This window comes from Dipodomys merriami, unplaced genomic scaffold (genome assembly GCF_024711535.1).
Source record: "Dipodomys merriami isolate MVZ:Mamm:240054 unplaced genomic scaffold, mDipMer1.0.p SCAF_12, whole genome shotgun sequence".
Lineage (NCBI taxonomy): Eukaryota > Metazoa > Chordata > Mammalia > Rodentia > Heteromyidae > Dipodomys > Dipodomys merriami.
The window spans coordinates 5,287,492-5,311,850 of NW_027202493.1; the positions used below are offsets into that span (position 1 = coordinate 5,287,492).

Below are 24,359 nucleotides of genomic sequence, written 5' to 3' on the forward strand. Positions count from 1 at the left end.
CCTTCTTGCTGTAGCTTGATTGGAGTGAGAAGCTAAGGCAAAAGTTTTAAGTTGTATCAGTATCAGGTGAAGCTTTGAATGAATTTACACAAACATAGTTATTCTAAACTGCTCTGTTATTACACTAGTGATCAGAAAAAAATCCTGTTTTCATTTGAGCATATTTTTCTTTCTTTAATGAAGGACTGTGTTCTTCAGTAGATCAGCAGACCTTTTTAGTTTTCTGTGCTATTCTTGGGGCTTGAACTCAGGGCCTGAGTGCTGGTCATGGAGATTTTTTTGCTCAAGGCTAATGCTTTACCACTTGAGATACAGTTCCACTTTTTGGTGGTTAATTAGAGATAAGACTTTCACATTTTCCTGCCCTAGCTGGCTTTGAACTGTGATATCAGATCTCTCATCCTCCTGGGCACTAGGATTACAGGCAAGAGCCACTGGTGCACAGCTATGGCACTACTTTGTCTCATCTGGATTACTGCAGTGATGTCTTAATTAAACATTCAGCTTTTCCTCTTCTTTCCAAAATATTGCCTACAGGCCCTCAAAATCTAACCTGCCTCTTTATTCTTGTAACCCTCTCTCTTTCTTAAGAAATTCTGTCAGTGACTGTGACCTTCTTTTTTTTTTTTTTTTTTTTTTGGTTGATCATGGGCCTAGTGCTCAAGGCTAGTACTCTACCACTTTAAGCCACAGTCCCATTTATGGTTAATTCTAGAGAAGAGTCTCACAGTTCCCTGCCTGGGCTGGCTTTGAACTGCAATCCTCGGATCTCAGTTTCCTGAGTCACCAGTGCCCACCTAGAAGTGAATTTTTTAAAAATATTAATAAGTAACAAGATGTAACAGTGAACTAGAAAACGAGCATTAAGGGCTGGGAAGGTGGCTCAGTGGTAGAGCGCTTGCCTTGCATGCAGGAGGCCCTGAGTTCGATTCCTCAGCACCACATAAGCAAAAAAAAAAAAGCTGGAAGTGGCTCTGTGGCTCAAGTGGTAGAGTGCTAGCCTTGAGCTGAAGAGCTGAGGGACGGCACCCAGGCCCAGAGTTCAGGCCCCACGATTGGACCCAAAAAAAAACAAAACAAACAAAAAAAAAGAAAACGAGCATTAATATATAACATCCAGTACTGAGTGGTTGTTATCTTAGTCTTTATATATTATTTAGTAGTAAATGTCCCATATTTTCTTTGCTACTTAAGTTTCTTTGACTCTTTTGTATTACTGTTCTATGGTTTATTGCCACTCTATTCTCTTCATCTATACCTTTTTATCTAGAGACCAAATGAGAGGCTGGACCCACCACCAGAAAAACCAAGAGAAGAGCCTGTAATCAAAGAGACTGCCCCGGTGAGTCCTCATCTAGTATTAATAGATCAGATGTGCTGAAGGAGGTAAACATAAAGCAATTAAATTGTAACATACTGAGGTATTATAGCTCCATACTTCTCTAATTCAGAAATTATACTGAAACAGATCCTGGAGCTGATTTAGGTAGATATTATTTTCCATCTAAAAACTGACCTTTTAAAAACTAAGACCATTTTTAAATTGATCATGTGGCTTCTTAAGATACTTTAGTGATAATTTGTCAAGAAAATCTATCAATTCTGTTTTCAGGTTGGGGGATTAGGCTTATCAACTGCCTTTCTTTATCCTATTTCATAATTATAAACAGCTGTCGGAGAAGAATATAATTGAAGATAAAATTTTAATGTACCTAGTATATAATACATTGTTTCTTTTTTTTTAAATATGGTTTTTCTTCTGAAAGAGTTTTCCTTTTCCTCTAGGTTCAGCCAATACTGTCTTCTGTTTCAACAACAGAAGTGTCCACTGGTATTAAGTTCCAGGTTGGTGATCTGGTTTGGTCCAAGGTGGGAACCTATCCTTGGTGGCCTTGTATGGTTTCAAGTGATCCCCAGCTTGAGGTTCATACCAAAATTAACACAAGAGGTAAGAAAAGGCATAAATAAATAATAAGTAAAAAGTTTAATGTTGCAAGTATATATAGGAATACATATATAATACATGATTTTATACAAATGTGTGGATCTCTGAGTTTTTAATAACTAGTAAAATAATTATGGTTATCTTAATTGGTAGAGAACCCCTATACCTCAGGCTGGCCTAAAACTCATGATCCTCCTGCCTCTGCCTCCTGAGTGTTAGAATCACAGGTACACACTACATGCCTATCTTCTTTGAACTTCTTTTTCCATCTTTGATTGAAAAGATGGCACACAGACACACATATACACACATATACATACACACATATGTGTGTTACCAGACAACTACTTTTCATCCTATTAAATTTTGCAGGATACTTTTTCTGTCTTCTCTTTCTTTTTTTGGTAATAATACTGGGTTTTGAACTTGGGGCTACATGTTTGGTAGGCAGGTACAATACTTCTTGAGCCATACCTCCAGCCTTTCGCTGGACATCCTTACATGTTTGATATGACAGAGTAGTTTAACTTAAATCTATCTGTAGTAACATAAAAGTTTTATGTTTGGAATTTAAAAATTAAGAAGAGATATATTTTAACTTTATTCTTTGGCTTTGATGTGGATTTGACTCCTAATATTCTACTGTTTGAAAAGGACTCACTTAGCAACCACAGAAAGTTTAATCTTTGAACCTGTTTCTAGATAAGTCATATGTTGAATTTTCCATTATTTGTGACAATTTCTCATCTATTATTTTTTTCACCTGTGATATTCTGTGTAGTTCTTTGTTCACTATTATAAGCAGAAAAATGTCTACTTAAACCTGGAGGGTCATGTGTATGACAGGATCAGCCCTGTCTGTGACACTTATGCTGTATAGCAAGGAATCACCTTGGGTACAGCAGGAAATGGCTTGAATTTCTCTCCTTTTGTGAATGTTATGCACTGATTAAAGGCCGGGAGAATATAAACATCCATATGACAGAAGTGAAGAATCAACATTGCTGAATGTCTGCTTTTGCTCAAACTACTGTTTGAGTCCTGTATTATCTATTTTCTTATGTGATATTTACAGCAACAACACGGTTGAGATGGTAGGATTATGCGTATCCTATATTTCAGAAAAGTAAAGTCTCAAAGAATTGTTCTTCAACAGTACTAGATGTTAGAAAGAAATTAGTTGAACTCTTTCTGTCATAATTCACAGAAGTCAAGCAACAGTCCTGGTTTCTATGTTTGTGTAAGAGTATTGAACCAGTCTGTGGGGCACCTTTCAGCTCTGATAATCTATAGTTCTGTGAAAGGGAAAATATAGGACAGGATACTCTAGAAAGTCCAGATCTTCCTAAAGAAAACAACTCCTGTTCATACATGGATCTCCTGAACTCTCCACAAAATTACCATCATGTGAGTTGTGATTCTTCATTTCTTCTCAGGAAAGCATTCTTTTGGGATTATATAACGAGTTTCACATTTAATTCCTTTATGAGGTGTGCTAATTTCAGCTTTTTTGCATAAAACAAATGAAAGCACAGGTTATACCTTGTATGTTTTTTTAAAGAAAATATTTAAACTTAGTTTCATTAATTAACCTAATCTAGTCTGATACTCCCTGGACAATATCCTACTTTAATGCCAGAATAGCTTTCTCTCTCTACATTTACCTTTTCGTTTAACTTCTTTTGTGTCTGTTTTTGAGATTTATCCATGTCTTAGCATGAGTTGGTACTTGATCCTTTTTAAATTTTTATTTATAGATTTATTTACTTTTTTTTGTGGTACTGGGTTGAACTCAGGGCTTTGAGCTTGCTAAGCAGATGCTATGCCCTGTCCCCAACCCCTTTGGTCCTTTCTTATTATCAAATAATATCCATTATATGGCTGTTTTTTACAGTCTTAAGCGAATTGATTGACAGCTTTTCTGAAAACCAAAAAAAAAAAAAAAAAGGCATTATAGCTATTCTTTTTTTCTCTATTGCCTAAATACTTTGTAGAATGGTTTTATACAATCATTGGTTTCCATGTTACTAGTCAGTGTTGTTATTAGTCAGATTTAGCATTGATATTTTTCTACACCATTAATAATAGTCTTTGTAAGAGAATGTTGAAAGGTATTTGGATCATATCTATTTTAAATTGTATTTCACTATTTAGACCTCATTTTAAGTTTAAAATTTAATAGAAGTTTTATCTGCCTTAAAAAAAAGTATTACGTGGCTGGGCGCTGGTGCTCTTGCCTATAATCCTAGCTGCTGAGGAGACTGAGATCTGAGGATCCTGGTTTGAAGTTATCTCAGACAGAAAAGTCTGTGAGACTCTTATCTCCAATTAACCACTCAAAAACTATAAGTGGTACTGTGACTCAAGTGGTAAAGTGCTGACCTTGTGCACAAAGAGGCTCAGGGACAGCTCCCAGGCACTGAGTTTAAGCCCTACAACTGACACCCCCCCCCCAAAAAAAAAAGAGATCATGTTCATTTAGGGAAAAGTAAAATTTCACAAAAATATATATGGTAGAAAGCAAAAGGTTGCCTATAATCTCCTCCAACTATATAAGCAATGTTTAAAATTTGTGGGTAATTTCTATTATGTATGTATATTATACTTAAGAGATAAGTAGTAAAGATTTTTGAGAGTTTTTTTTGTTTTGTTTATAGTATTATGCCTCCAACTATTTGGGACAGTGTCTTCCTGTATAGCTTAGTCTGGCATCAACCTTGAGATTCTTCTGCTTTGGTCTCGCCCATGCTAGAATCACAGATGTAATGTGTAATAGCTGGTTTCTTCTCCCCTCCTCCCCCAGTACTGTTGCATTAACTTCTTAATAGACAAATTAATGGAGGAGTTGAAAATACAGAAATACAGACAAAAGTAAGATGGTAATGTGAGTCTGAGTTTTTGTTGGTCAGTCATGGGCCTGAACTCTGGGCTTGGGCGCTGTCCCTTAGCTCTTCAGCTTAAGGCCAGCGCTCTACACTTGAGCCACAGTGCCACTTCTGGCTTTTTCTGCTTATGTGGTACTGAGGAATTGAACTCAGGGCCTCATGCATGCAAGGCAAGCACTCTGCCTACCACTGAGCCTCTGAATATATTGTACGTTCTTTTAATCCTTTCTCCCTGAAAAATGTTTGGATTTCCAAGGGGGCATTAACCTCAGATGATGATAATGATTTTTATGCTGGTCCTGGGGTTTGACCCCCAAGGCCTAGGTGCTGAGCTTTTTGGCTTAAGGCTAGTGCTCTAACACTTCAGCAATAGCTCTAATTTTGGCCTTTTTTTGGTTGTTGTTGTTCGGTAGTTTATTGGAGATATGAGTCTCATAGACTTTCCTGTCAGGGCTGGCTTTCAAACTGAGATCCTTAAATCTCAGCCTCCTGAGTAGCTAGGATTATAGATGAGCCACTGGTGCTTGATCAAAACTCCGATTATTTATAATTAAATTTCTGTTTGGCTCTTCTCAGATTAGACAATGTGGAAATCTAAGTTCTGGGTATCTTTCTTTTTTTTTTTTTTTTATTGTAAAGATACTATACAGAGGGTTACAGTTACATGAGTGAGGTAATGAGTACACTTCCACTTCCTCTTGAACATTGTTACCCCCTCCATTGTTTTCCCCCTACCATCCCCTCCCTCCCTCCCTTCCCCAAGGTTCTTTTTTTTTTTTTTTTTTTTGATTGTGATTAAGTGATTACTTAATTTCCAGAAATTCACAGTATTGTGGAATAATGATGCTCATTTAAAGTCACAAGTTCATTCTAACTTTCCTGGAGCAAATTGTCTATCACAGTCTGTAATATATAACAGTGCTCATATGTTATATACCATATATGTGATCAGCAGCATGGGGATATTTAGTAGTGGTTCAACCAGATGAGTGGGAGTTCTTTGTTTCTTAAGTCCTGTTAGTTTTGTCATATCACCTAACATTTTGGATTCATCATCCACTTATCAGGGAGACCATGTACTGTTTGTCTCTTCGTTCTTGGCTTACCTCGCTCAACATGATTCCTTCTAGCTCCATCCATTTCCCTGCAAATGCCATTATTTTGTCATTTCTAATGGCTGCATAATATTCCATTGTGTATAGATACCACAATTTTTGGATCCATTCATCTGTGGTGGGGCATCTAGGTTGTTTCCATATCCTAGCTATTGCGAACAGTGCTGCAATAAACATGGAGGTGCACGTGTCCTTGTATATTGGTTCCTGTTGTTTAGGGTAGATGCCTAGAAGTGGTATGACTGGGTCGTAAGGGAGGTCAATCTTTAGCTTTCTGAGGACCCTCCAGACTGCTTTCCAAAGTGGTTGGGTATCTTTCTTATGGGCTATTTTGATATAAAATTTTAATCTTTCAGAATATAATTCTTTAGATAATCTCATTGATGTCTAATTTATCATGTGTATATCATGTTGTATTTGCAACAGATAATTACATCTTTTTAAGTCAATACTCATTGTGAGTAGGGATCTACATTTTGTCTTTTCCTTACCTGAATTTTCATGGATTCTCAGAGATGACTTGTTTCTACATATGTCTATCTGATGTTTTTTTCTCTAGAGAAGCATTTTTCAAACTGTCTTTGGTAAAAGACCAGTTTAAAAATTTCTAATCTACTAATACTAAAAAAGCTAATACTTTTATGAAATATTATAAAACTTTTTATTCAAAAGTTCCAAGTCCAATATGTAGTTCAGAACCTGCAATCACATGCCTAACTGTCACTTACTCTCAACTCCTGTATTCATTTTGTTCCAGTCTGGCTTGTTTTTTGAGCCATACTTTCAGAGTAAACTACTCTGTAAGTAGCTGTTGTCAGATGTTTTGGTCTCAGGCCCTCTTTTGCTTTTTTACGGCTGTTCCTGGAGCTTGAACTCAAGGCTGGGTGCTGTTTCTTTTGCTCAAGGCTAGTTAGTGTTCTACCATTTGCGCCACAGCTCCACTATTCTGGCCTTTTCTGAGTAGTTTATAAGAAATAAGTATCTTAGACTTTCCTGCCCAGGCTTCCTTCAAACCGTGTTCCTCAGATTTCAGCCTCCTGAGTAGCTAGGATTACAGACATGAGGCACCGGCACCTGGTCCTCTTTTGCTTTTTAAACTTGAGAATTCCAAAAAGCTTTAGCCTGTCAGCATGGTGGCAGATGCCTGTATTCCCAGTACATAGAAAGCTGAGGCAAGAGAATCAACAGCCTGGGCTACATTGTAAATTCAGGCAGGCTGGGCTCAAAAAAGAATTACATACATATTAATTTATTTTCAAATAAAGTATTTTTGTTATATGTTATGACAAATATTTTCTTGAAAAAATTTTTCTCTGTAGTACTAGAGTTTGAACTGAGAACTTCACACTTACTAGGTAGGGACTATACCTCTTAAGCCATACTTCTAAGTCCTATTTTTTCAAACTTTAATGAGAAGGATGGCATTGTTTTGTACATTTACAAGTCTCTAATATCTGGCTTAAATCAAGATCCTGGATTCTCATGTCTGCATCTACATTCAGTCTATTAAGATTTGTTATTTTGATTGAAGAATATGAAGATAATCTTGCCTCACACAGACATATACTTGGAAAAGGAAAAACTTTTAATATTTTTTTCAGGTAGTTTAATATTTTCTTTATTATTACACCCACCTCAACATGTGGCAGGTGTTATACATTATACAGTCTAAAATGATATTAATGAACTTTAGGTACTTTGTATATTAAAATCCACTGATTATGTCCTGTACTTTGAATGGATCTTTTTTTTTTTCCTTGCAGTCATGGACTTGACCTCTGGGCCTGGGCCCTGTCCCTGAGCTCTTCAGCTCAAGGCGAGAGCTCTACCACTTCCAGTTTTCTGGTGGTTAATTAGAGATAAGAGTCTTACAGATTTTCCTGCCCCGGCTGGCTTTGAACCTCGATCCTCATATCTCAGCCCCTTTAATAGCTAGGATTACAGGTGTGAGCCACCGGAGCCCAGCAAATACTTACATGTCTTCTAATTCTTTTTTTTTGTTGTTGTTGGTTGTGAGGCTTGAACTCTGGGCCTGGGCGCTGTCCTTCAGCTCTTCAGCTCAAGGCGAGTGCTCTACCATTTGAACCACAGCGCCACTTCCTGAATGGATCTTTTTACCTTTCAAAATATTGTAACCTAGCGGGGCGCTGGTGGCTCACGCCTGTAATCCTAGCTACTGAAGAGGCTGAGATCTGAGGATCACCAACCAAAAAAAAAAAAAATATTGTAACCTTTTGAATACTTTGGCCATTTGAAAATTCATGTTTTAGCCAGGTGCTGGTAGCTCATAACTGGAATCCTAGCTGAGTAGGTAGGAGGCTATGATCAGAGAATCAAGGTTTGAAGCCCACCCAAGCAGGAAACCCTGTGACTCCTTATTTCCAGTTAACTACCAAAAAAACTGGAACTGGAGCTGTGACTCAAGTGATAGAGCACTAGCTGTGAGCACAAAAGCTCAAGGACAGTGCCCAGGCCCTGATTTTGAGCACCCAGGATTGAGGTGCATCCACATGTGTGAGCACACACATGTGCACATACACATACACACAAATTCTTGTTTACTGAGTAATGTACATCTTTTTTTTTCTTTTTTTTTTTTGTTGGTCGTGGGGCTTGAACTGTGGGCCCATGTGCTGTCCCTGTACTCATGAGCTCAAAGCAAGCGCTCTACCACTTGAGCCACAGCACCACTCCCGGTTTTCTAGTGCTTTATTGGAGATAAGAGTCTCGTGGACTTTCCTGTCCGGGCTGGCTTTGAACCATGATCCTCAGATCTCAACCTCCTTAGTAGCTAGGATTAAAGATGTGAGCCACCTGCACTGAGCTAATGTACATTTTTTAAATGTTGACATGTTCTTTTATAGATTCTCTTTTAAGGTAAGTTCATAACTTCCTCAGAATATCCTTTGATTATTAGGAATCTGGCAAGATTTAGAGAAGAAAGGACAAAATTTTCAACATTGTAAGATCAGACTTAATTATTGGTAGCAAATAATGTTTTCCTTGAAGGTGATCATTACTAAGAGATACCTGATTCCTACTCAGGTTAGAATAACCATAACTCTCCCTAGTCCTACTGCCTAGAAAAATGACATTCCATGAAAAAGTGACCATCCATCATACAATCTAAATGATCATGCCAGTGTTTTTCCTCTAGACACTATCATCCTTTAGGGTACAGAAGTATGTGATTCGTGGTTCCTGTTTTATCACAGAATATTAGAGGCATGTATATTCAAGACTCAAGATTTAATTAAATTAATTATTGTTGCTGTCTTATCAAAAACAGTTTCATTTAAGTGCTATTGTGTAGCTTAAGAACACAGTGGGACTTGGGCTGTTTGTGCACCCAGATTGTTTCTAGTCATGCTAAGATGTCAGCAGTCTGCTTTGCCTTTGCACTATGTGAATGTCAACATAGAAATAATATTTGGATATTATTATGAAGGAGGACTCTTACAAGACTCATGAAAAAAATCTTACAGCCAGAAGAGCAATTTCATCAATACTTTTCTTCTTTCTCCTCCCCCCCCCACCTCCTTCCTCCTTTCCTCCTTCCCTCCTTCCCCTCTCTTTCTCCTTTTCTTTCTTTTTTGTTTTAAATTTTTAGGTCTGAAGTGGAACTTGAACTTAGTATTGATGCATTCACTCAGTAGCTAGTGCTACTGAGCCATACTTCCAGCCCCATTGTCAGTACTTTTAAAGTCTAAAGAAGCTGGGCACAGTGTCAAACCTGTAATCTTAGCTACTCAGGAGGCTGATACCTGAGGATCATGGTTTGAAGCCAGTCTGGGCAGGGAAGTTTGTGAGATTCTAATTAATCATAGAAAAGGCTGGAAGTGGAGCTGTGGCTCAACTAGTAGAGTGCTAGCCTTGAGCAAAAGTAGCTCAAAGACAGCACCCAGTTCTCTTTTAAGTTCAAGCCCCAGGACTGGCAAAAAAATAATGAAAATAAATAAAGGCCAAAGAAGCATTCACATTTTTCTAAGGAAACATTATATATTTCTACCTTAATTTCTTGTTGTGTAAGACTGGAAGCAAAAGCTGAGCACTGGTGGCTCAGGCATGCTTGTAATCATAGCTACTCAGGGGGCTGAGATCTAAGGATTGCAGTTTGAAGCCAACTCGGGCAGGAAAATCTATGAAGCCTCCTATCTCCAGTTAACCACTGGAAAACTGGAAGTGGCACTGTGGCTCAAGTGGGAGAGCACTAGCCTTAAGCAAAAGAGTTCAGGCAGTGCCCAGGTCCCAAAAAACAAACCCCAAAACTGGAAGCAAGTAAACATCAATTGTGTAACTAAAGTAATCTGATCATTAGAATTTCTTTAAGTAGTTCACTTAAACTTTCTGTGATGAGTTTAACCACTAGGAATGATTTTTTTGGTAGTTTAATTTTATCATTGATAGGTATTGAGATATATTTTTGGACAATTCAAAATACTCAAATTTTAAGACAGGCTGAGGAACCTGTATTAGCGACCCTCTTGACAAAGTACATGTGGATATAGATGTTCTATAGTAGTTAATAAAAATTTTTTCTTACAGGTGCCCGGGAATACCATGTCCAATTTTTTAGCAACCAGCCAGAGAGGGCATGGGTTCATGAAAAGCGTGTACGGGAGTATAAAGGTCATAAACAGTATGAAGAATTACTGGCTGAGGCAACCAAGCAAGCCAGCAATCACTCTGAAAAACAAAAGGTAACTGATGGCATATTAACTTTATTATTAAGTTAGTATTTTTGTTTATATGTTGCATTGCCTGAGATTGAATCTAAGGCTTTGCATATGTTAGCTGAACATTCTACCATTGAGTTATACCCACAGCCCTCTAATATAGCTTATTTTTGTTTGGTTTGGTTTGGAAATTTGAAATTTGTTTGTTTTATGCTAGTCCTGGAGCTTGATATAGTGGTAGATAGGTTAAAATTTGGAAATGAATTCTTGACAATCTAGTTGAAGGGTTTTTTTGTTTGTGTTGCTGGGTTCTTTTTTGTTGTTGTTTTGTTTTTGTTGGTTGTGGGGCTTAAATTCTAGGTCTGGGTCCTATCCCTGAGCTGTTCAACTCAAGGCTAGGGCTCTACCACTTGAGTCACAGTGCCACTTCAGCCTTTTCTGTTTTTGTGGTGCTGAGGAATTGAATCCAGGGCCTCATGCATGCGAGGTAACCACTCTACTGCTGAGCCACCTTCCTAGCCCCTTGTGTTGCTGTTTTAGGGCTGGCCCTGGGGCTTGAACTCAAGGCCTGGGTGCTGCTGGCCCTTTGCTTTTTTATTCAAGGCTAGCATTCTACTACTTGAGCCATACAGTTCTACTTGTGGGTTTTGCTGGCTAATTAGAGATAAGAGTCTTATTGACTTTCCTCCCTGATCTGGCTTTGAACATCCATCCTCAGATCTCAGCCTCCTGAGTAGCTAAGATTACAGATGTGAGCCATCAGTGCTTGGGTTATTTGATATTTTAAACAAAGTAATTATGCAAAAAATTAGTTATTTTTCTACTTTTAAAGCTAAATATTATCACATAACTTTGACTTATATTTCAGGCTTATATTTTATGGGTTTATATATGTGAATATTTGTTATATACCATCTCATAGTTCTATTGTTTTCTATCTCAGTTTATCTACCTGAACAATACCCGATTGCTTTGGTCATCCTATACACCTCTGGTCAAAGTTTTCTTACCTCTGTTGTCAATCTAAGCTCTTCTAATTAAGACCCATAGAACTTGATTGAACTTTATGTTTCTTCTCATACCTGCTGTCCTTTTTCTTTCTTAACTGCTTTCATTTTTTCCTCAGGCTCTCTTCTTTTACTTCATTTTCTCCTTGTTTACATTATGGTTCAGAATATCAGTACATTTCTCAATGTTTCTTCTTTTGGGTAGTTTTGTTACGATGTCCACAAGTACCCTGGACTTAACTGCACCTTCCAGCTATGAAGGAATGGGAGCTTTGCAGTTCCGTGTGTAAAGTTAGTGTTTCATTGGCTACTGAGAATAAGTTTTAGTAGCCTTTCTTCTCTTTTGCCTCATTCTTGCTAGAGTAAGTGTGATGTGAGAAAGATGTCTCCCTCTTTGAGGAGAGTTGTCTAGGTCTGAAGCCCACAAAGGAAGGATAAATAGGATGAGCCTTCATGCCATCTAATAATTAAGTGATTAAAGGTATTGAATTGAGGACATTCCCCTATATGATTAAAGAACTTGAAGATATTCTTGTGGCCTAAAAGTATAATAAGACACATGGGAAATATATGTTGGTTTGAATATACTATTAGATTAAAGTATTGTATATAACACCTGTATCTTTTTTAAAGATTCGGAAACCCCGACCTCAAAGGGAACGTGCCCAGTGGGATATTGGCATTGCCCATGCAGAGAAAGCATTGAAAATGACTCGAGAAGAAAGAATAGAACAGTATACCTTCATCTATATTGATAAACAGCCTGAAGAGACTTTATCCCAAGCAAAAAAGAATGTTACCTCCAAGACTGATGTTAAAAAACCCCGAAGACCAAGATCTGTGCTGAATACTCAACCAGAACAGACCAATGCAGGGGAGGTGGCCTCCTCACAATCAAGTACTGAAATTCGGAGGCAGAGCCAGAGGCGGCATACAAGCACGGAAGAGGAAGAACCACCTCCTGTTAAAATAGCCTGGAAGACAGCAGCTGCAAGGAAATCTTTACCAGCTTCCATTACCATGCACAAAGGGGGCCTGGATTTGCAGAAGTGCAACATGTCTCCTGTTGTAAAAATTGAACAAGTGTTTGCTCTTCAGAATGCAACAGGAGATGGAAAATTTATTGATCAATTCGTTTATTCAACAAAGGTACCTCTTTTTTTCTTATAGGACTTTTTGGGTAGTAAAATGATATTTTTTTAAATGGTTGGCTTTTTGCATTAAAAAACAACATAAGGACATAATTTAAATATCCTTTTGAAACATATAGTCACGTTTACTCTATGAGCAAAAAAGACATAGACCAAAAAAAAGCTGTTTTTCTTCTGCACCCCTCACCCCTTTTGTAATATTCCCATCTGTTGTAGATTAGTCTTGAACTATGCAGCCAAAATTGAGCTTAGCTCCTGAAAGTCATGGAAAAAAACTGGACAGTTTGTCTGTTTCTAGTTTGTATGGTGAGGTTTTTCTATTGTTGTTGCAAAATATGCTTCTAATTAAAATCTTTTTTAGTTATCTAAATTAGCCATTGTTATAAAAGTTACTATAATAATTGTACCTGTTGAACTGTTTGGTTGCACCAGTAGTTTTGTTAGATTACTCTTGGCTTTAGACCTCTAACTGCATTTCAGAGAAGTCCCACTACTGGTTTTCCTTTGGTGATAAAGCGGTAATGGTGTAAACTAAATTCTGTAAACTAAATTCCTCTTCTCAGATTGTCCTGGACTTCCATTTAAAGCAGTTATACTTTAGTTTGATGACATGAAAACTCTTTCTTAACACTGGTTATATCATATATACCTTCTTACCACACTCCCAACCCCATCCACAAATCTGAGTTTGTGATTTCAGTTTATCTATATTTTATTCATATTTGTTAAAGAATCCTTTTCCTACTTTTTCTTAGTACTATGCAACTTTTTCATAGTTATATACACATTAAAATAATTACATATATGAATGCCTAATTAATACACTTATATAAATATATTTTTGTTGATTATAAATTATAGATATATATTAGTAATATTTATCTTAAAATCCATTTATAACTTCATGTCTATTCTGTTTCATCAAAAATGCTTAAAGACCTAAGTTGGTTGCTCCTTTTGTCTGTTCTACGTTACTTATTTGATCACATTTTAGTCTCCATGAATGACGTATTTCTGTTTCTAAAGACATCTTGGCTTCACTATGTAATAGGGAGATAGTGACCAGAGTTCTCTTACTATTTTATATATATATATATATATATATATATATATATATATATATATATATATATATATATATGAAGATACATAGATATGTATATTATATATTATGCATATATAAAAGAAGTTATTCAAACTAGAAAATATTTTGTTGGGGCTGGGAGGGTAGCTCAGAGGTAGTCTGCTTGCCTTGCATGTATGAGGCCCCAGATTTGATTCCTCAGCACCACATAAGTAGAAAAAGCTGGAAGTGGCACTGTGGCTCAAATGGTAGAGCGCTAGTCTTGAGGTGAAGAGCTGAGGACAGTGTCCAGGCCCAGAGTTCAGGCCCCACAACCGACCCCAAAAAACCCAAACTTTGTTTTTGACAGAAAACGAGGTGACACAGGTTCAGATTTTAGGGATATGTATAACTTGGTCTTAGACCAGTAGTTTTTATTTTTCCCCCTATGTGATCTCATCATACATTTTAGAATATATCCTGATAACTTAATAAAATTATTCGGATAATGGCTAAGATAAATTAACCATAGTAAAAGACCAGACAAATTCTAGCAAATTATTATAAGCTGTCTTTATAAGCTCATGATGCTATTTGCATAATAATCACTTTATTTTTTATTGTATTTTGCCTTACTTTAAAGGGAATTGGTAACAAAACGGAAATAAGTGTCAGGGGGCAAGACAGACTTATAATTTCTTCACCAAATCAGAAAAGTGAAAAGCCAACTCAGAATATATCATCTCCTGAAGCAACATCCTGTCCTACAGGTGGGTGTAAACAAGGAATATATGAATCTTTTCTGGGTGGTCATTGTTGTGTTCAGCTATAACATGATAGCTTTGTTCCTATGAAATTTTTCATTATCAAAAGTAAATATAGCCAGTGGCTCACATCTATATTATTAGCTGTTCAGGAAGCTGAGATGCAGAAGACCAAGGTTGAATCCACCCAAGGCTGTAAAGCCCTTGAGATTCCATCTCCAAAATAACGAGCAAAAAGCAAAGAGTCTAGAGCTATACACACACACACACACACACACACACACACACACACACACACACACACACACACACACACACACACACACACACACACACACACACACACACACACACACACACACACACACACACACACACACACACACACACAAAATATAGCTAAACTGAAATCACTTCAGTACTCACACACATACACAAAGTAGCTATAAATTCTATGGTGGATATAGTGATGCATGTTTAATCTTACACTTAACAGACTAAATCAGGAAGATCATGAGTTTCAGGCCAGCCTGGATGGAGTATACAGCAAGACTGTCTTAAAAACCACAATAACAATATAAACTATAAAATCTAAATAAACTGAGTACATCAACCATTTTAATTATCTTTTTGCATGAGAATAGCATCTTTGCTTTTCCAGCACTATTAGCACGTTTGTGTGTGTGTGTGTACATGTGTGTATGTGCAAGTGTGTATGTATGCATGCTGGTCTTGGGGCTTGAACTCAGGACCTGGGCACTGTCCATGAGTTTTTTTTTTGTTTTGTTTTGTTTTGTTTTTGCTTAAGGCTAGTGATCTACCACTTTAGCCACAGCTCCACTCTTGGCTTTTTTTTTTTTTTTCTTTTGGTAATTTATTGAAGATAAGAGTGTCATGGGCATTTCTGCCTTGGCTGGCTTTGAACCTTGATCCTCAGATCTCAGCCTCCTGAGTAGCTAGGACTACAGGCATGAGTCACAAGCGCTTGTCTATTAGCATGTTTGTATTCCCTTCTTTATCCTCTACTGGAAACAAGATCTCTATTAAATGCCAGTGATCCTTTGATTATTCCTAAGTGTGCAAAGCATTAATAGCTGAGGGGCTTAGGACCTAGCTAATCGAATGTAACCTGTTCTCTGATTAGCAGGTACTACAAAATGAAAATCAGGCTAGGTTACACTTACTTAAAAGATACTGGAAGTTGGATGCTGGTGACTCACTCCTGTAATCCTAGTTACTTAGGAGACTAAAATCTGAAGATTGCAGTTCAAAATGAGCCCAGGCAGAGAAGTCCATCACACTACCTCTATAACCAGCAAAATGTCTGAAGTCAAGGTGTGGTTCAAGTGGTAGAGTGCCAGCCTTGAGCAAAAAAACAGAGCTCAAGGCCCTGAATTCAAGTCCCAAGATCAACATGTGCACATACACACACACATGTGTGCATGTGACCTAGGGTAGATATGGTATTCCATACCGGTGGTATCAGCTACTTACAGATTGCCATCCTGGCCAAAGTTACTTAAGAACCTATTTGAAAACCAAGCAAAAGGACTGAGGGTATGGCTCAAGTGGTAAAATGGTAATAACTTGAGTTCAACCCAGTATTGCAAAGGTAGAATAGAGTGAGAGAATGCCTATATTCAGTAAGGTAATTTTATACTATTTCGCATAACTATTAAGAAAAGAGTTTGGTGTTCATTAGTTTGGTCATTTGGAATCTTAAGAAAAAAAGAGTTTGTTTCATTTTGTTTTCTAAAAATTTCTTTGGAATTGAAGAAGTGACTTTTTTTTTTTTTTTTTTTTGGTCAGTCATGGGGCTTGAACTCTGGGCCTGGGCACTGTTCCTGAGCTCTTCAGCTCAAGGTGAACACTCTACCACTTGAGCCATAGCACCACTTCCGCTTTTCTGGTTGTTAATTAGAGATAAGAGTCTCAAGGATTTCCTGCCCTGACTGGCTTTTGAACCAAGATCCTCAGATCTCAGCCTCCTGAATAGTTAGAATTACAGGCATGAGCCACTGGCGCCCTGCTGGGTGTTTTTCTGCTTTTTTTTCCCCTACACTGACTAGTTCTTATACACCAGCAGGGTATATGATTCCATTCAGTTCTCACACTTTGTACCTGTTTGGTTTTTTGTGGGGCTATGTAGCCCAGACTCGTTTGACTCATCTTCCTGCCTCCTCTAGGCCTGGCTTCATAGCCTTTTTTTTTTTTTTTTGTCAGTCCTGGGGCTTGAACTCTGGGTCTGGGCACTGTCGCTCAGCTCTTCATCTCAAGGCTAGTGCTCTACCTCTTAAGTCAGAGCTCTAGTTCCGGTTTTTCTGGTGGTTTATTGGAGATAAAATTCTCAGGGACTTTCGTGCCCGGCCTTGCTTTGAACCATGATCCTCAGAGCTCAGCCTCCTGTGTAGCTAGGGTTATAGGCGTCAGCCACCAGTGCCTGGCCATAGCCTTTTTTTTTTTTTGGTCAGTAGTGGGGCTTGAACTCTGGGCCTAGGCGCTGTCCCTCAGCTCTTCAGCTCAAGGCTAGTGCTCTACCACTTGAGCCACAAAACCACTTCTGGTTTTCTGGTAGTTTACTGGAGATAAGAGTTTCACGGACTTTAATACCCAGGCTGGTTTGAACCGTGATCCTCAGATCTCAGTCTCCTGAGCAGCTAGAATTACAGGTATGAGCCTCCAGCACCCAGCCATAGCCTAGTATTAAAGGACTCCGTCTTCAAGATTACTCCCGGTGTGTGTGTGTGTGTGTGTGTGTGTGTGTGTGTGTGTGTGTGTGTGTGTGTGTGTGTGTGTGTGTGTGTGTGTGTGTGTGTGTGTGTGTGTGTGTGTGTGTGTGTGTGTGTGTGTGTGTGTGTGTGTGTGTGTGTGTGTGTGTGTGTGTTACATGGGCAAGATAGTGAGTACATTTTTTATCAAGCATTGTTGCCTCCTCCTTTGTTTCCCCATACCATCCCTTCCTCTCCACTCCCCCACCCTCACCCCACCAAAGTTGTAAAAGTTTGTGTTTTGACATACATCTCATTTGTTGTAATGGGTCCACCTGTAATCCTATTTAAAGTTTTTTTGTTTTGTTTTGAGACAAGGTGTTTCACTCTATAGCCTAAGTTGGATGAGAATTCAAGATCCTCCTCTCAGTCTCCCTGAGTGCTGAGTGCTGAGTGCATGTACTATAGCACTAGGATTATATTCAAAAATTCTGACTGACCAGCTATATATTGGGATTCCTGTCACTTCTGTGCTTCATTCATTTACAAGAGTGGCTCACAGAACTCAGGAAAGTGTTTTTCTTGTTTACCAGTTTATTATAAAAGGTGTTATGGAGCATATAGATGAGTAGCCAGATTGAGAAAGTGCAGACCAATGCATGTGGAAAGGTCTGCAGTGCTTTTATGCCCTCTTTGGTCTCATTTCCTTCCCAGAAGCACCTTGGGTTTCCTAATCCAGAGGTTCTCCAAACCTTCGTGTTCTTGATTTTCATAGGAGATTTATCACAAAGCCATGATTTATTACTAACTCAGTCTCTGTGCAGCTGAATACTGCTTATCATGGCTTAGTCTTTCTACTGACCAGCCTCCACCTCAGACTCTACCAAAGTTGCTTCATTTAAACAGGAGACATTCTATCAGGAGCTTTGTGTTGGGAGTAAAGACCAAACATTAGAACAAAAGCTACACCTAGCAGCCCTGTCACTTAAAGCATTTCAGGGGATTTAGAAAAGGAGCACAGGCCAAATATATATTTATTTTATCATAATAACACAATAACCAAATACTGTTCTGGAAGAACAAAGTCTTAAGACTTTGAAGTAGTAATCTTCAATCAGTAGTAACTCAGGTAGACCTGGGATTGAGTAGCTGGTAAGCTTAAGTAAAATTCTAATGTTTGTAGTATTTTGGCTAGCTTTCTAACAGCAAATGATGGATCCAGGCACTGGTAGCTTACACTTGTAATCCTAGCTACTCAGGGAAGCTGAGATCTGAGGATCGTAGTTCAAAACTAGCCCAGGTAGGAAAGTCTGTGAGATTCCTTGTCTCCAGTTAACTACCTGAAAATCGGAAGTGGATTTGTGGCTCAAGTGGTAGAGCAAAAAAGGTGAGGGACAGTGCCCAGGCCCTGAGTTCAAGCCCCATGTCCAACAAAAAATAAAAGCAAATGATAGGAAGGATGAAAGACAGGGAGACATGGTATCAGAGGACTTTGGGCACAAATCAGATGGTGCTTACTAGCTAATATGCCTTTATCCCGAATTGAATTGGGAAAGGAAGCCAAATTTATAATGAGAGAACAAGATCTAGAGCCAGGTCTGCTGCTTGTATCACTTCAAAGTACCATATAATAAAATGAAATTATAATGGTGAAAGAATGAGTAAATAGATTTTACATTCATTAGCTGTGTTTTGAAATATTTGTTTCTTTCGTTGAATTTTTTTTTTTTTTTTTTTTTTTTTTTGGGTCCGGTCATGGGGCCTGAACTCTGGGCCTGGGCGCTGTCCCTCAGCTCTTCAGCTCAAGGCTAGCGTTCTACCACTTGAGCCACAGCACCACTTCCGGCTTTTTTCTTTTTGCTTATGTGGTGCTGAGGAATTGAACCCAGGGCCTCAAGCATGCAAGGCAAGCGCTCTACCACTGAGCCACCTTCCCAACCCCCTCTTTCGTTGAATATTAAAGTACCTTTTGGTATTTTCAGTTAAGCCTATCAGTTTTATTACCAGTTTTGTTAACTGTTGTTCATTTGTCTGAATTTAAATGGGATACCTGAATAGGTAGATCCCAAAACATCTGTAGTCTTTCAACTAGAATTATTCATATGACTTGGGATATTAAATATGTAACACTAGATTAATCATAAGTGATATACTTTTATTTTTAATGGAGTTTTTCTCCTCAACTACTAAACATTTTATTTTCATGTAGTCTTTTATTGTATGATTTAAGATCTACCATGAATTTTCATTTTCTTGTTTTAAATTCTTTGTGTCTGGAAAGAGACAGTGTAGTTCCTTCATTAGGCGGGTACATGTAGTTTAGGTTGTAGAATATGACTCAAGCATTACTTTAGGAACAAACGCTCAAGAGCTTTGCTCTTGGTTTAAGTTTGGTTGCCAGCTCTGCTTGATAAGCATATTTTATCTTTTGAAATAACTTTGGTTTTTTGTGAGAACAATTTTTCAGCTGGGCATCAGTGACTTATGCTTGTAATCCTAGCTACTCAGGATGCTGAGATCTGAGAATCATTGTTCAAAGTCAGCCCAAGCAGGAAACTGTGAGATTCCTAGCTCCAGTTAACTACCAAAAAGCCATAAGTAGAGCTGTTACTCAAGTGAGAGCATGCTTAGCCTTGAGCAAAAAAGCAAGGACAGCACCCAGGCCCCAGCAGAACTAGCACCAAAAAATATATATACTTTTACTAGTTGAAAGGTCAAAAGGAGACTTATTTCCCTTCAAAAACCAATGACATGGGGCTGGGAAGTTGGCTCAGTGGTAGAGTGCTTGCCTTGCATGCATGAGGCCCTGAGTTAGATTGCTCAGCACCACATAAGCAGAAAAGAAAAGTCGGAAGCCGGTCGCTGGTGGCTCAGGCCTGTAATCCTAGCTACTCAGGAGGCTGAGATCTGAGGATCACAATTCAAAGCCCAACCCAGGGCAGGAAAGTCAGTGAGACTCTTATCTCCAATAAACTACTAGGAAACCGGAAGTGGCTCTGTGGCTCAAGTGGTAGGGCACTCGCCTTGAGCTGAAGAGCTGAGGGACAGTGCCCAGGCTGTCCCAGAATTGAGGACCCATGACCCACAAAAAACAAAACAAAACAAAAAAGCAATGACATCATTTGCCTCAGCTTGTGTAAACTTCGGGAAAAAAATTCTTGAGGCTTTTCTTGGTGAATGTAGGGAATACAAAGAATTTGTGGCACTGCTACATTTCTGTGACTTGAGGAATCTGGTCTGCATTCAGACCAGGCTTCTAAGCCATTTTCCAAATCTAGAAATGTTCACTCTGTCTTAGAAGGTGTGTATAATATTTGTTACTTGTTTTAAATGTTCAGAATTTTTTTTTCTATTCCCCTTCAGTGATTGGACTCTACCACTGAGCCACCGCTTCTCTTTCAGCTTTTTGGTAGTTAGAGATAAGAGTCCTATGAACTTTACTGGCCAAGCTGGCTTTGAGCTGTAATCCTCAAATCTCAGTCTCCTGAGTATCTGGGATTTATAAGTGTGAGCCACTAGCATCCTTCAAGTATTTTTAAAAGCCCTGTTGGTTAACTCCTCTGTAAGAGAATCTCATCTGCACTTCATGGTACCGTATATTGTCATCCTCAAAAACAAGGTTTTTGATTACTGATAAGCTGTTCCATTTCTTTTTTGTCTCCCCTGGTGTAGGTAGCACTTGAATATTGGTGATTATACTTCAGTATTGTGAAGCCAGTGGTGTGACTCTCACAAAATTTCCTTCTATTTATTTTGAAATTTTGGTTATAAGCACAATGATTTCATGTTTTATTGTTGTTTTTTTTAGAACCATCATTGAATTCCCTCTTTGTTTTTAATTTTGATTAAAAAAAAGTGTTTCAAATGTTTTAAAGTAAGGGTCTCCAGAATCCTCTTAAGAGAGAAAAGGAACAAGCTAACACCTTTATTTGTGACTTCTCTGCTGGAAATGATTAACCGGAACTCCTAAACATGTTTACCTGCTTTCAGAACTAAACTGTAAAAACAAAATTGAATCCTCCTTTATTTGTATAATTAAAATATTTTGTAGATCCCAGTCTTGTCTCATGGGCCTTTACTAATAAGCTATTAAATAATTTTGTGCCCCTAAATATTTACAATCTTTCTTTTTTGGTGATCCAGCTAGCATTTATTACTGTTTTGGTTGCATTTATTCAAGTGATCCCAATCAATTCTTGTAACTACCTTTTGAATTAGATGTTATTTTTACTGCCCCCCCCCTTTTGTCTAAAAGCTAAAGCTCCACAGATGAAATCATTTGTCCTTGGTCATGCAGAAGTATAGGGTTCTAATACAGTTGTGCCTGAATCCAACCCCTGATTTTAACTATGCCATGTAGTCTCTAAATTCAAAGGGAGTCAGGTTGACAGAAATGATTTGAAGGTCAAAAATGCGATATAGAGGAAGTGAACCCCTCACTTTAAAAATACCAGATTCTCCAACAGGAAATGCCCCTGCCTCAGAACAAGAATAGCTTGTTTGTAGCACTCACTCACTCACTCACTCACTCAAGTCTAAGGGCTTCTAACTTTTTTTTTTTTTTGGACAGTTGTGGAGCCTGAACTCTGGGCCTGAGCGCTGTCCCTTAGTTCTTCAGCTCAAGGCTAGGACTGTACCACTTGAGCCACAGTGCCACTTCCGGCTTTTTTTCCCCCTGCTTATGTGATGCTGAGCAATTGAACCCAGGGCCTCATGCATGCAAGGCAAGCACTCTGCTACTGAGCCATCTTGCCAGCCCCAAGGGCTTCTAACTTCTGGCCCAGGTACTGCCTTATCATTGACACAGTTCTCTGCTAAATCCCTTTCACAGCAGAGGGTCCATTTAAGGTCTGAGTATGCCCCTGAGTGGGTCCACAAATCCTGGCTACTATATGAGCCCAGCCCATCCAGGCAGAAAGTACATGCAAGAGGATACCAAAGGAAGCTTGCCTGGCTACCTGGCCTACCACCTTCTCGCTGCCATGGCCCGGGTACATGGGTCCCATCATCTTAAAATTTTTTTAGTGACTTTTAATTAAAATTCTAAAGTAATGAGTAAGAAAAGCAAGAAATTTGGGTCAGATCTTAACTGCACGAATGTCAAGCTATACTTAAGTTTTTGTTCATGTGTTTAAATCATCTCTTAGGCTCAGTAGAAAAGAAACAACAGAGAAGATCAATTAGGACTCGATCTGAATCAGAGAAATCCACTGAGGTTGTGCCAAAGAAGAAGATCAAAAAGGAGCAGGTTGGCTTCCTACATGTAGAGAGTTAAAGCATTGTATATGTAAAATTTGTGGCTTATCTCAGTATCTCAAAAGAAAGAGAAACTTTCTCTGCTTTGAGTTTCCTTTCTAAACTGTCTTACGCTTCTGTCCTGGTGGGTTGCAGTGCCCAGTTCTAATTCAGCCATCCCTGTGATTCTGCTTTAAGCATTTTCACAAAAAAGTCAAGCTTTGGGAGATGGGAAGCCAGTGGTGTGAGACTCTCACAAAATTCCCTCACATTTATTTTTAACTTTCTTTTATAAGCACAATGATTTCATGTCTTCATGATTTTCATTTGGAACCATCATTGAGTTCTCCCTCTTAAAATTTTTGCTTTTTGCTTTTATAAGCTGCTGGTATGTATTGTTTTTGTTTTTTAAACAAATCAAATTAATTTAACTTATATGCCTGTATTTAATAATCAGATAATCAAAGATGATCTGGTTTTTCTGTTGGCATCACAGAATTTTTGGAATGTTATTTTTACAGTGGAATGGCACTCACCTGGTTATCAGGTTATCTGATAGACAATATTCAAACTTTAAAAAGAGTGTGTTGTGGAGCCATTTTGAATGTGTTCAACCAGTGTAATCAGTGTAGTAACATTCATATTAAATTACCTTTTCAAAGAATCTTTTAAAACTATCCTCCTTTAAATTAAGCTTATAATCAGAATTTTCTTAATTTTTCTTAAAGCTGAAAGTTATCCATTTTTACAATCTGGATGCCTGGCATTAAAATAAAATTCTAATAGTATTAGTTCCAATAAGTTTTATATTTTAAAACCGCTATGGGAGAATGTGGACTTTCTTATTTAAAGTATTGCATTTATAATTTTAAGCTTCCAAATTTAAAAGTTAACTTTGTGGGTGCTCTATGATGTCACAAGCATGTAAAACAATTTTTTTCAAAATATCTAACTAAAATTAAGTAATATACTGATTTGTCATTTATTTATCATATTAACTTTCATACTTAGGAAATTCCAAAAAAAATCTTTCTAAGCTCTTGCAGACCTGTAGTTTTCATTACCAAAATGAAGTTGTGACTTTGCCACCTGGTTTCCAAATTCAGTCTGTGACCAGTCAATTTAAAGTTAATAAGCAGAATAAGTACAAAAATGGGACAAATTGTTAATGCCACTGTGTTATATTTAGTTAGTAGTAAAACAATATCAGTGATTGTTTAGAAGATTTTATATTTGTATGACTAATTGTATCTTATTAAAAAAAAGCATTTCTGTTGTATGTTTTTTACCTGTTGTAAAAAAATAAAATTTTTTTTAAAAAGCTTAGAACAATCCTTAAATATTTACAAAATGTGTTTCAACATGCATATTTCACCACATCTTAAAGAAACATGAAATTCAATTCATAGCTTAATCAGGAACTCCTCCCAACAGCATCCTTTCTCTAATTCCCGTGCTTCAATCCTCAAATTACCCGTGTTTTACATATACATTGGCAGAATAACTTCTGATCTCGCTCTCCTAATGTAGGATCAAGACACTGTTCATAAGACACTCAAGAAAGTACTTTTGCAATATCACAAACTTATTTTCTTAAGTTTGTACTAGCAGCAAAAGTGTTGAGCTTCCAGCTGTATGGAGCCCTGTAGCACTCTCTACAGAGAGGGTCCTGATTCCCAGCAACTTAGCTGTGAGTGCAGGCGCGGAAGGGTCTTAAAGTGGCGTGAGTTACATTAACCTGAGTTTCATAGTAAGTAAAAATTTATCCTAACGTCTTTGGGGCGGGAGGGGTTTATAGCAGCATTGGGGC

The 24,359-nt window shown here is 38.0% G+C and overlaps 1 protein-coding gene across 6 annotated transcripts in view; it reads left to right on the forward strand.

Moving 5' to 3' along the window:
* Nsd3 (nuclear receptor binding SET domain protein 3) overlaps positions 1-24,359 on the forward strand; it is a 120,465-nt gene that overhangs the window by 46,777 nt on the left and 49,329 nt on the right. For all 6 annotated transcript variants that reach the window (XM_070016159.1, XM_070016161.1, XM_070016160.1 and 3 more), the window contains exons 3-8: positions 1,271-1,342; positions 1,786-1,948; positions 10,491-10,645; positions 12,262-12,777; positions 14,486-14,612; positions 22,462-22,562. In XM_070016159.1, the coding sequence (XP_069872260.1) occupies positions 1,271-1,342; positions 1,786-1,948; positions 10,491-10,645; positions 12,262-12,777; positions 14,486-14,612; positions 22,462-22,562 (1,134 nt within the window). The remainder of the gene's footprint in view (positions 1-1,270; positions 1,343-1,785; positions 1,949-10,490; positions 10,646-12,261; positions 12,778-14,485; positions 14,613-22,461; positions 22,563-24,359) is intronic.